General features: G+C 39.3%; 1 protein-coding gene across 1 annotated transcript in view; it reads left to right on the top strand.

The window, feature by feature from the left end:
• Nucleotides 1–12035, top strand: part of LMBR1L (limb development membrane protein 1 like) — a 47391-nt gene extending 35356 nt beyond the window's left edge. The window contains exons 9-17 of the mRNA XM_063426066.1: nucleotides 1057–1129; nucleotides 1222–1305; nucleotides 3620–3696; nucleotides 3779–3856; nucleotides 4385–4458; nucleotides 4897–4987; nucleotides 5074–5140; nucleotides 8030–8191; nucleotides 9020–12035. Coding sequence (XP_063282136.1) covers nucleotides 1057–1129; nucleotides 1222–1305; nucleotides 3620–3696; nucleotides 3779–3856; nucleotides 4385–4458; nucleotides 4897–4987; nucleotides 5074–5140; nucleotides 8030–8191; nucleotides 9020–9081 — 768 coding nt within the window. The 3' untranslated portion in view covers nucleotides 9082–12035. The remainder of the gene's footprint in view (nucleotides 1–1056; nucleotides 1130–1221; nucleotides 1306–3619; nucleotides 3697–3778; nucleotides 3857–4384; nucleotides 4459–4896; nucleotides 4988–5073; nucleotides 5141–8029; nucleotides 8192–9019) is intronic.
• Nucleotides 12036–12425: the final 390 nt, after the last annotated feature.

Genomic DNA, 12425 nt, shown 5'->3' with positions numbered 1-12425 from the left:
TTGGATTAACCCGAATGTAAACATAGCAGTTTCTCTGAAACTGCTATGGTTACAGCTGCAGGGTTAACCCTAGATGGACCTGTCACCCAGACCACTTCATTGAGCTGAAGTGGTCTGGGTGCCTATAGTTGTCCTTTAAAGTGACATATTTTGTACCCCCATCCCTCAGGGATATACAGATCATTTAAAGGGATACTATAGTGCAGCGCACGCATTAGACCTTCACCATAGGAAAGCATTGAATCAATCATTTCCAATGGGGAAATGACTAAAGCTGGACCAAAAGTCCGGTAACATTCTGTAAGTGCCCCTAGTGACTGCCTTAAAGCTGCAGTGTAAACATTGCAGTTCCTCTAAAACTGCAATATTTTACATTGCAGCACTAAGTGCAATAGGGACAATGTACACAGACCCCTCCAATGAGCTGAATTTGTGTGAGTGCCTATAGTGTCCCTTTTAATTCCCTTTGTGTATTTCTCCTTCATCCTTTCAGTTTGCAAGCTCATTCACCTACTGCTCCAGTATGTTAATAATTACATGCCTGGCATTATGCTCTGTTGATTCTGCGTTTGTTCACTATGTTTCCTATAAATGGGGAAACCTGCTACTGTGATGTGGTCTTCTCAGTTTTTAACAAACTATGACCATTTCATTTTGTATTGAGCATGTAATCTGTAAATTCTGTTCTGTAAGAAACTTTCAACAGTTAATCAGAACATTGAAAGATATCACAAGATAACCAGTGTAGAACTAGTCCCGTGGATTTTCCATGATTATTTTGCTCCATACAAAGATATGTTGGTTTACAACGTGTATGCCAAAAGGAAAAAGTGTTAGTATCAACTTAAAAATCTCTTGTGCTAACAAAAATTGTTAGTTAGCAAAAAAGTGTTATTAACTTAAATGACTTTGTACTGTGACACTTTGGTAAATATTCCCTAATGTGTATTTTATGATCTGTATGGTTTTCCTGCCATTTATAAAATTAATAAAAAGAATATATATATTCCAGTCATCATTGCTGTAATTTATAAAATTGCATTTCATGGTCTGTAGCTTCTTGAGAACTTGGAGGAACACCTGAGCTGCACAGCATTCGAAGAAGCTGCCCTATCGCGCAAGATATCTGGTAAGTGAACGTTTCCTGTCTACTGGTGGTAATTCTGCTTGATCTTTACCTTGATTCTCCCGACTCACAGAGTTTTAATGTCCCTTTCACAGCTAAAGCATCCTGCTGGCTGAACCTCAACATGGAGGCATTGCAGAAAAGACTTCTTGCCATACAGAGCCATAGGATAACACTTGGTAAGGACTCTTTTACATGGCATGTCCTATATAGGGAAAGGCACACAACAGCATAAAATGTTACCTATAATCTCTGTCCACAAACGTTAAAATCCAAATGCCATAATAAATGCTTCTATGAGTATATTGAGTCAGGCATTCGTGAGTGCTGGTGTCTCACAGTGATACTTGAGCTCGTAGTGAATAGATAGTAAATATCTCAGGGATCCCTTTAGATGATATACAGTGAGTATAAAGTGTGATGTCACAGGGGATCTTCCTTTAGAAACTCTCTTCCTTACTTTGAGCTGTAAAGGTATCAGTCCTGTAGAGCATGGGTCGTCAACCTGGTCCCTACCGCCCACTAGTGGGCGTTTTAGGCTTTCAGGTGGGCGGTAGGGATTTCCAGGTTTTTTGACGACCTGACGACCAGGTGCGAGCCGGCGGTACCCCTGCGACTGGGTACCGCCATCACAATTTGCGGGCCCGGCCCGCGCGGCAAACCGCCGGGGCCGCATATGGAGGGGTCCATCGGGTGGCCCATGCTGTCAGGGCCACCCGATGGATGTGGATTGTGAGGGGGCCCGGTGAGCGCTGGACGCTTTAACAGCGCAACCGGGCCCCCTGTGATGACATCGCAGAGCTGGGGGGAAGTGACTGCACGTCACTCCTCCCAGCTAACACTGAGAGCCGCACGGGAGGAAGACCAGGGAGTCAGAGTGGGAACTCTGACTCCCATCCACCTGAGCCACCACTGGACCCCAGGGAAAGTCACCCTCCTGAATCTAAAAGGTAGGAAACAGGAGGGTGACTTAAATATAATGTGTGTGTGTGTATGTGTGACTGTCTGTTGGTATGTGTGTCTTGTGTGTGTCTGTGTGTATGTGTGTCTGTCTGTGTTCCTGTATGTGTCTTGTGTGTGTGTCTGTGTCTTGTGTCTGTGTCTTGTGTGTGTGTCTTTATGTGTCGTGTGTGTCTGTATGTGTCGTCTGTGTGTGTGTCTGTTACGTGTGTCTGTCTGTTATAGTGGACTATATAGTAAGTGGGCTACCTAGCTCAGCCTTCCTACTGGGCATTGCTACAAGGAAGGTTAAAAAATAGAAAAAAGGGGGAAAAATGAGCTGACGCACAAATGAGAAATCATATTATGCGCAAACAGAGAAGTCGTCTGAATATCACTGAAAGAGACCTTTGTTTGTTCCTTACGAAAATCGAACCAGATATCAAATATTTAGTCTCGCAGCATCAACCTCAAGGATCTCATTAATCACTAGTAAAGGTAATTTCAATTTACTTTATTGTTTTCTCATTAAACTTTATAAAGTTAAAAACCTTATAAACCTGCATTAAGTAGAAATAAAAAGATAAATGTACGTACATTTATTTTTTGTAAAACACCCTCCTTTCTAAAAAATATTCTGCATTTTCGCGAAAACTGGTGGGCGGTAAGGAAATTTTTTCAACCAAAAAGATGCATTAGTGGGCGGTAGGTAAAAAAAGGTTGACTACCACTGCTGTAGAGTATGAGCACCCCTTCACTTCGACGTCTGTTTTGCGCCCTTCTTAAACCAGCAGGATTGTGATTAGGGCAATCAAGCAGTTCAACGGTAAAGCAGCTCATGATGTTCAATGTGTCCTCGCTCTTACATGTTTCATGAGCCATGCGAACCTTTCTCCCTGAAGAAGTGAGCGCATGGCTCACGAAACAAGTAGGAGCGAGGACACATTGAACACCATCAGCTACTAAACCTTTGAACTGCTTGAGTGCCCAGATCACAGTATCAGAAGTTCGGGGTGCTGAATCTCACTAGGGATTAAAATGCTGTAGTGTTAGCAATACACATTTTGTATTCCCTAATCCTATAGTGTTTCTTTAAATTCATTTAAAATAATTCATGTTAATGGAGATCCTTGGAAGACACACCTCTACCAGACAGCCACTAGAGGCGCTTCCTGCAGTTCCACAGAGTTTGAATCTATTTATCAATGCTGGATGTTCTCATGCTTTACCTTAGAACATCCAGCATCCTGCAAATCCCAATAGGAAAGCAGTCAGTCAGTGCTTTCCTATGGGGAAAACCTAATGCGCGAGCGGCACACCATCGGCTTACTTTTGAGGAGGAAAATCCTGGCACAGCATCAAGGGACATTGGCGCTGGAATCCGGTAAATGTGTGTAATGTGGCTTTTTTGCGTGGGCCGAGAGACACAAGTTTTAGGAATACAGCTTTGTATTAACACTATAGTGTTTATTTAAGCCCTGCTCTAAGAATTCCACTAGCTGTTCATTTTTTTTTTTCTTTGTCTTTATATCTATTTATTTGTTGTCCCCACAGAGATGAGGAGACGAGCATCACCCTGGCAGAGAAATCTTGTTTACCCTCTTGCTATGTTATTACTCCTGGCTCTCACAGTAAGTGTCTCTCTGCACTGGGCCTAGTTTGTAATATTTGGATTTATTGGGTAACCTGTAACTTTGTGCATGTTTGTTACAGGGGCTTTGTGTGCTGATTGTTTGCTTCCACGTCTTGGAGCTTCTCATCGATGAAGCAGCGATGCCAAAGGGAATGCAGGTAAACTCTCAGTCCAAAGACTCTGAATATTACCACTGATTGGGGTATCTGTACACCATACGCCAAAAAATATTTTATTAGGTACGGTTAACAGACCTGCTTGAAAACCTGTTTCGTAGATAATTACCTATTAGATGGTACACTCATTATTACTTGGTCATTCCTTTTGACTGGTACACCGTGAAAGATCAGTCTATTTACCACAGCCACTACAGTCCACATATTGTAGTGGTCATGGTACCTAGACCGCCCCTTTGATGTGAAATACTCTGACCCTCCTTGTGAGCTGGTGTATAGATCTGATCCACACGGACAGTTTACTTATTTGTATTGGTCTTGTGTTGATAAAATGGTGTACATTTTAATAGTCTGTTATGCTTTCCTGGGACCCCTGCTATACGTTTGTTTGTGTCTGTTTACATTCTGTGGTCCCCAAACATGGGGAGACTCCTAATCTTCCTAATAATGTCCATAATAAATGTCTGTTATGTGGAACTGATGATTAATTCCTAATTTTCTGTTTTACAGGACTCCCGCCTTGGCAAGGTGTCTTTCTCTGTCTTCGGTTCCTTTGGGGCAGCTATGCAAGTCATCCTTATATTGTATCCTTCTGCTACTTTGTATAGATTGTCAAACACTGTTTCTGTGCTCATTTTAGGCAATTCTTAATTGTTTAATACTCTGTGTTACGCAGTATTATATGTGTTGAAGGTTTTACAGTAGAAAGATAGAATATAGTAGATGAAATTGGGTGCATGCTTGCACAAACAGGTAGGGTCCCTGTTAGGCCTGCAGAACACCCATTGATCATTTTTGTTTTGAAGTGTTTTTCCTCTTTTACTATATACAAAATTCAATGACCTTGCCAATACATTGACAGGATATTATGTTTACAAATGTATCCTTCAGAAGCACATGCGCTAGGTTAAATATACAGTCTCTCCCTAATCAAACAATTCTAGCGTATACATTTTTTTTTTTTTTTTATTGAACTGATGCCTGTAGTAATTGCTGATTTATTAACCTTGACCTCTGCCCAGCTACCTGATGGCTTCCTCTGTAGTGGGATTTTACAGTTCTCCTATTTTCATCAGACTTCTGCCACAGAAACAGGACACTGCCATGACCAAAGTAAGCATTCTATTACAATCCTGTGTTTATGGAGGGTTACCTACAGGAAATATTACAGAACACTAACTCTGCAATCTCTCCTCTAGATTATTGGGAACTGTGTTTCTCTCCTCATACTGAGTTCTGCTCTCCCTGTCTTCTCCAGGACTTTGGGTGAGTGTTGACCTATGCATGTCTCTTAAATACAACTGCTTATTTCTCATCCATGATTAAAAAGAGTAGCACTTGTTTTATTCCAGAAGTTTGGTCCTTAAGGGGTTAAAGGGAATCATGACATGTCAGACATGTCATGTCTCCTTAAGGGGTTAAGCTGCATTAGTAAGACGCTTTGAATGAGTACTGTGTAATTCTTTATTATTTTTATACTAGTGTGAATGTGGTAACTATAAAGGGGAGATCATCCAAAGCTCCATAAAATATTAGTAAAGAAATCCCAATGTCGATGGTGGAAAAAAAACTGATGTATTAAATCATTAAAAATAAAAATAAAATAAAAACATGGGATGAATTACCTCAAGGGCTTTGCATGCTAGGTCATGTGGAGTCAACAGCAGTTAATAGACTGCTCATACTGCACAGAAAAACTGATTTTTGTTTTCATGGATAGAGCAGTAATTGCACTATTATGGTCCCCTGTAAATCAACCCACACAACTATGTTCTAAACCACGTGGTGGCACATATTGGGATTTTAAGAAAGTCTGCCAACATTTGGTGGATTGCTTAAAATGATAAGCTTTTTAATAAGAATTTTATTTGTCGTTTTTTTTTTTTCTTTTTTTTTTTTTTTTTAGTAAGTTCCGTTAATAGCATAATATTTAAGAATATTACTAAATATAAAGAATTAAATCAATTTGTTATTTAGAAAGCATCCCTTTTGATCATTCAGTTTTAAAGAGTGTGCATGTTTCCTTGTTTTGTTATTCCCGTTAAATGAATTTCTCACCAAATTATGTGAAGAACATGTGTGATTCTTCCCACCTTCCCCCAATCAGTTTAAATACTCATTAACGCTATGCAGAGGTCTTGTAGCATTTGTTTTAGATGCATAGAAGTTATTTGTTTGAGTAATAGTTGTAACTTTTAAAAATTTTATTTATTAATTACTGTATTTATGAAGCACCAACAAATTCTGCAGCGATGTACAATTAGGAGAGAACATACAATATACACCAGTGGTAGTCAACCTTTTTCTACCTACCGCCCACTAATGCATCTTTTTGGTTGAAAAAATTTCCTTACCGCCCACCAGTTTTCGCGTAAATGCAGAATATTTTTAAGAAAGGAGGGTGTTTATAAAAAAAATAAAAATAAAAAAAATGTACGTACATTTATCTTTTTATGTCTACTTAATGCAGGTTTATAAGGTTTTTTACTTAATAAAGTTTAATGAGAAAACAATAAAGTAAATTGAAATTACCTTTACTAGTGATTAATGAGATCCTTGAGGTTGATGCTGCGAGACTAAATATTTGATATCTGGTTCGATTTTCGTAAGGAACAAACAAAGGTCTCTTTCAGTGATATTCAGACGACTTCTCTGTTTGCGCATAATATGATTTCTCATTTGTGCGTCAGCTCAGCTCCTCTCCCTCCTCAATTCCCCTTTTTTCCCCTTTTTTCTATTTTTTAACCTTCCTTATAGCAATGCCCAGTAGGAAGGCTGAGCTAGGTAGCCCACTTACTATAGTCCACTATAACAGACAGGCACACATACAAGACAGACACACACACACACACACACATACAAGACACACACACACACACACACATACAAGACACACACACACACACACACACACATACAAGACACACACACACACACATACAAGACACACACACACACACACATACAAGACACACACACACAAGACACACACACACAAGACACACACATACAAGACACACACATACAAGACACACACATACAAGACACACACATACACACACACACATACAAGACACACACATACACACACACACACACACATACACACACACACATACAAGACACACACATACACACACACACATACAAGACACACACACACATACAAGACACACACACACATACAAGACACACACACACATACAAGACACACACACGCATACAAGACACACGCACACGCATACAAGACACACGCATGCGCTCAAGACACGCGTGCAAGGCGCAAGACGCAAGGCGCGCGCACACACACATTATATTTAAGTCACCCTCCTGTTTCCTACCTTTAAGGTGCAGGAGGGTGACTTTTCCTGGGGTCCAGTGGTGGCTCAGGTGGATGGGAGTCGGAGTTCCCATTCTGACTCCCGCGCGGCTCTCAGTTTTAGCTGGGAGGAGTGACCGGGGAATCACTTCCTCCCAGCTCTGTGATGTCATCACAGGGGGCCCGGTCACGCTGTTAAAGCACCCAGCGCTGACTGGGCCCCTTTACAATCCGCATCCATCGGGTGGTCCTGACAGCATGGGCCAAGAGGTAGTGGGGGGGGGGGGGGGGTTGTTAAGAAGTTAAGAGAGTTGCAGCTATTGAGAAATATAAAGGTTATGGTGAGGTAATTGAGTGAGACTCTCAAACAGCTGGAGGAGCATGCTCTATATTTAGCAGGAACCTGGGTGGGTACTGCTGAGAAATTTTTTGGAGCTTCAGTATTGTTTCTGGAAGTGTGAGGTGAGGCCTGGGGGTCGCTGGGATTTGCTGGGAGATGAAAAATGAAGAGGGCTTCAGTATTGTTTCTGGGGGTTGCTGGGAGATGGAAAAAATGATTTGAAGTCTGAAATATCCTTTTATGTATATTTGCATTAATCTCTACTATTAATGGAAACATTGAACTCCAAAGATGTCTGAAGTAAAGTTAAACTCTGTACAGTCTAACCAGAAGTAGGATTAGGGAAGCTACAAAGAGAAGCCAAAAATGTGGACACTCTGATACAAAGGGACATAACGTAATTGATGAATGATGGTAGGCAATATTTGTGCAAAACATTATTATTATTATTTTTACTGATTCAATGCTGATCCCCATTGTAATGTTCCATACACAGGTATTACCAGATTCGATCTCCTCGGTGACTTTGGACGTTTTAACTGGCTTGGAAACTTTTACCTAATCTTCCTGTACAATATGCTGTTTGCCGGCCTCACCACACTTTGCCTCGTAAAGAAGTTTACCTGGGCTGTGCAGGCAGAGTTAATCCGTGCGTTTGGTAAGAATGCACCTCTTATTCTCATAAGCAAGCCCTTCCTAATTTGGCAATTTTACTTTCTACCAGCTATATTGCAGGCTTTTACAAGAACAATAAAGCTGTATTTTTAGGTTCACTCCTGGGCAGCAACTGCCTGTTAAAAAGGTTTACATACAGACCTATATATCTTTATAAAGTCACCAGTGAGGGGTAGTAGTGTTTAAGTCGCTTCTGATGGCCATCTACATTCAAGAAATAGATAATTTTTGTAATTGATAGTTTGAGGTAGCTCAGTGAAATATTACACTAACTGTAATGATTTTGCATACAATCAAATCCCAGCTGATCCTCTCATCCTGTGTTTAATGCAAATAACTAAAATATGCTAATTACTGTAAACGGGTTTTGGTGTCTATACAAGGGGCAAATGGGCTGTGTGAGCACAAGACGGTAATGGTGGAGTAATCAATGTTGCCATGATTCCCTGCTCATGCAAGTTTGTTCTCAAGTCTCACACAGGAAATAATGGGATATTTGCAATTTGTATTAAATGCTTGACTGTAGCAAAACAACACTTACATTTGCCACAAAAAAACTCAATAAATTGTTATTTTATTGGCTATTAAAATGTTTTATTACCTCCAATGTGAAAATTCATATGTAATTTTGATTTTGTGCACAAATTGAGTGGTGGGTGCTGTGTGTACTTGACTACACTTTGTAGTTGGGCTACTTATCCTTAACTAAGTTTATCAAGTATTCCTTTAACAAAGTGACGAAAGCCTCAATTCTAAATTTCATTTATGTGACTGTCTAATTTAATATACATATGCACATTTCTTTCTACAGGACTGGACAGACTGCCTCTATCGGTCAACAAAACCTTCAATCAAGGAAAGGGGAAAACCTGATTTAATTTTCCAGGAATTCAAAATGTAGCCAGCAAATGGGCAATGGAAAGGTAGCCCTAAGATGTTGATTATTTTTTTTTTCTTTTAGTGGCCATAGCATGAACGTAGAAGGTTATGAATTTGTTCGTAGAATTTCTTTTAAGATATATGAGCTGTGGAAAACATCTTGGGACAAACCTATTTGGTTGGACACTACTCATTTTGGATGTATCAGACTGAATTGTCCAGAATTAATTCTAGATTTTGAATCTAGAAGACAACAATGTCTGCGGATGAGCCCACACTCCCACCTCTACTGGAGAAATCCGATCTCACTTAACAAGGGTGAGCCATTTCCCCCACACATTAAACAATTTCTGCTGCTAAAGACAATTTGAGTGGGTGACAATCAGTCTTGTTTCAAATATGGCTCTTCAAACTTGTGAAATGAGCAGCCTCAGTACTGCTCATCAACCCTTGATTCATAAAACTTTTGGGAGGACATGAGACTTTTTTATGATGTTGGTGGACAAACCATATCGGACACTAAAGACCTTTAGAAAGAAACCCTAAATGGATAATTAAGTCTCTTCCTCTCCCTGCTTGTTTACACTCCAGCCTTTGGGGACTTTTTTGTTCTCATCTCACGGGATTCAGTGCCGGGTCCGTGCAATGATACAAAAGCAAACCAGCGTTATCTCACCTTATAGACTGAATCAAGCTTCTGTCCCCTTCATAAAGAGGACTGTAGCGCCATTCTGTTTACGTGCTGTTATGTGTCTGTCATTAGGAGTGGGATATGTATTCTGTCTGTTTCTGTGAATGTGTTTGGATTTGTGGAGGTTTGTGTCATAAACACTACAAGTGGATAAATGGGAAATCTGCTGGAATGAGAACAAACCCCAATTTACCAGTCTTGTCTTTTGAAAGCTGGGCAGATTCCTTTTGGGAGTGTTCTGCAGTATTTTATAATGTCTCCATTATTTTAGTGATGTTCTGTGTTGCATTGGTATGTAAACTATGCTTATTGTGTTACGATGTGCGTAGAGTGCATGAAACAAATGAATGGATTACATAAGTTTAAATGTGGATTGTACATGTGACGAAGGGTAGTATTACCACTTAACTTGGGTTCCATGGTTCTAATATATGTTTTGTAAGTCTTTTACACACCAGGAATTCTTGCCCATCTCTAGGAATTTTACACTTGTGCGGAAACCACACTTCTCTCTGGCACCTTCTTATCACAATTTGTTGATCTTTGTCATGCTAAAGAAATATTGTCTTTTAGAAGTCTGAGACTTGAGTCTGCAAACTGTAAATCTTTGTCTACACCTCCATACTCCATCAGATGGTTCTAGTGTTTTTTGGTGCCTGTAGTTTGAATAGTGATCTGTTCCACTGGGTTTTAATTTTTAACTGTTTAACTTTAGTTTGCAATCAATAGCACATTCTGTGCCTAGGGAATAAAAACACACGCTTTCATTGCAATAGTTTGAGTGTGTGTACACCCTTTACTAGAAAAGTGTATTGCAGGAAAGGAAGTTTTGTCCATTTTAAATGCGCTTTATTGCATTGTACGTTCATCTGAAATACGGGGATCACAAATCTAACCACGTGAAAACGTAATATCTTTGGTCAAGATAGACGAATGTAGGCCTGTGGCTAATAACTGTGATTCTGTAGTCCAGTGATGGATGAACGAGGTATCCAAGATGTTTGTAAACTGTAGACTGGCAAAGCATCATGGGAAATTCAGTCACAAATATCAAGGCTTCCAAGGGTATATATATATATCACTGCTCTAGTTTTTCAATATGTGACTATGAATGGAATCTGTAGTGATGCCTTTATACACATTAGTCATTCACAAAGTGTAATTAGATTATTTTTTATACTGGAGCAGAGTATGTAATGAAATATAGTCCATATTAAATATTTTCTAGGTAGTTTTCAGCACCTTAAGTGTCTTCACCTCATCCCTATAGCAAATGGAATGCAGCATTTAGTTTCCAAAGACTTTTTCGTGGTAGAAACGTTAGATGTAGGCAGAACTTTGAACCCACCGAGTGGCAGTGTTTTTCAACATGTGTAGCTCACTACCATGACCTTAATTTCACAACTGTCTTCCTAGCTGATGCACTGTGTACTTATTCTAAAAGAGCGTGTGATGTTTGTGTTGCTGTATCCTGACGTATACCCTTATGCCTATGCCCAGTATAGCCAAATGTAGATCCACATCTGTTGTAGAACTAAAAGACTGTGAAAACTTAATAAGAGCTATAGTTCGACAACAGCTGGGATCAACTATTTGGGTCTGTGGGTAAGCTGCCTGTGAAATTATTTTATTATTTTTTTGCTAAATATTGTGTTTTTGTTTATTAAGATTATTTTATTGTGAGGAGAGAAAAAAGTTAAGTATTGTTAAATAGCAAGAAAATAAATACATTCTATATTGGTATCAATTGAAAAAAAAATGTAATCTGCAGTATCATTCAATAAAATAGTATTGAGGTAAAGGTTATGTTTTAATTTAGCTGGCGTTTTTAAGGTTTTATAGCATTTCATTTTTGTTACATTGCCTGTAGGTCATTTTTGACACTGTCTGCTTTAACGTATGATGAGACAATGCTCAGTCATGTGAAAACGTTGGCTAGCATTTTTTAAGATGGAGTGATAACTGTGACCTGCCTCTAAATGTCCTATAATCTCATATAAGTTATGTCCTGTTCCACTGTGTGCTGCAGGCAGCTCCCAGTGTGTATTATTGTGACTATACAGCCCACTTAGATGGTCATCCAACACAGGACGGGGCAGTGTACATGGGCGCTGCCAAGATAAATGGGCACTGCAGCTGTCTGCAGAATAATGTAATCTGAGTTTGATGTGTTATGGACTCTTGTGAATGAGATTATTGTACTTGTGTGGGGGAAGTTTAAAATATTTTTTATAATTAAAAGCGCCTCTTGTTTTTATATTGCTCGGTCCTTGTGTGTTCTTGTGTTTTATATTTGATAAAAACTTACAAACCTAAACTCTCACAAGTATTTTACATCACTGTCTGTTTTGGATATTTGCTTCCACAAAATATATTCTAGTTTGAGGAACTGTGATCGTATCTAAGCTATTTGTTCACTAAACCGTAATATTCACAACCGGCTTCTAAACGTTTTGCCTAAATATTTGGGGAAACTTGGCACGGTTGGATTTTGCCATCATGTATTTTTTTTTTTTTTTTTCTTAAACAGTAAGCTGTTTAGTGAATAAACAATGCACTTGGAAACAATGTAGAATAACTATATTTCTTTTTAATGAGTAGAAGAAAAGTTTAAATGTAAAAAAAAAATGATTTGCAAATGTAGGCG

Source organism: Pelobates fuscus, chromosome 1 (genome assembly GCF_036172605.1).
Source record: "Pelobates fuscus isolate aPelFus1 chromosome 1, aPelFus1.pri, whole genome shotgun sequence".
Lineage (NCBI taxonomy): Eukaryota > Metazoa > Chordata > Amphibia > Anura > Pelobatidae > Pelobates > Pelobates fuscus.
This window is presented reverse-complemented; position numbering and strand designations above follow the sequence as displayed.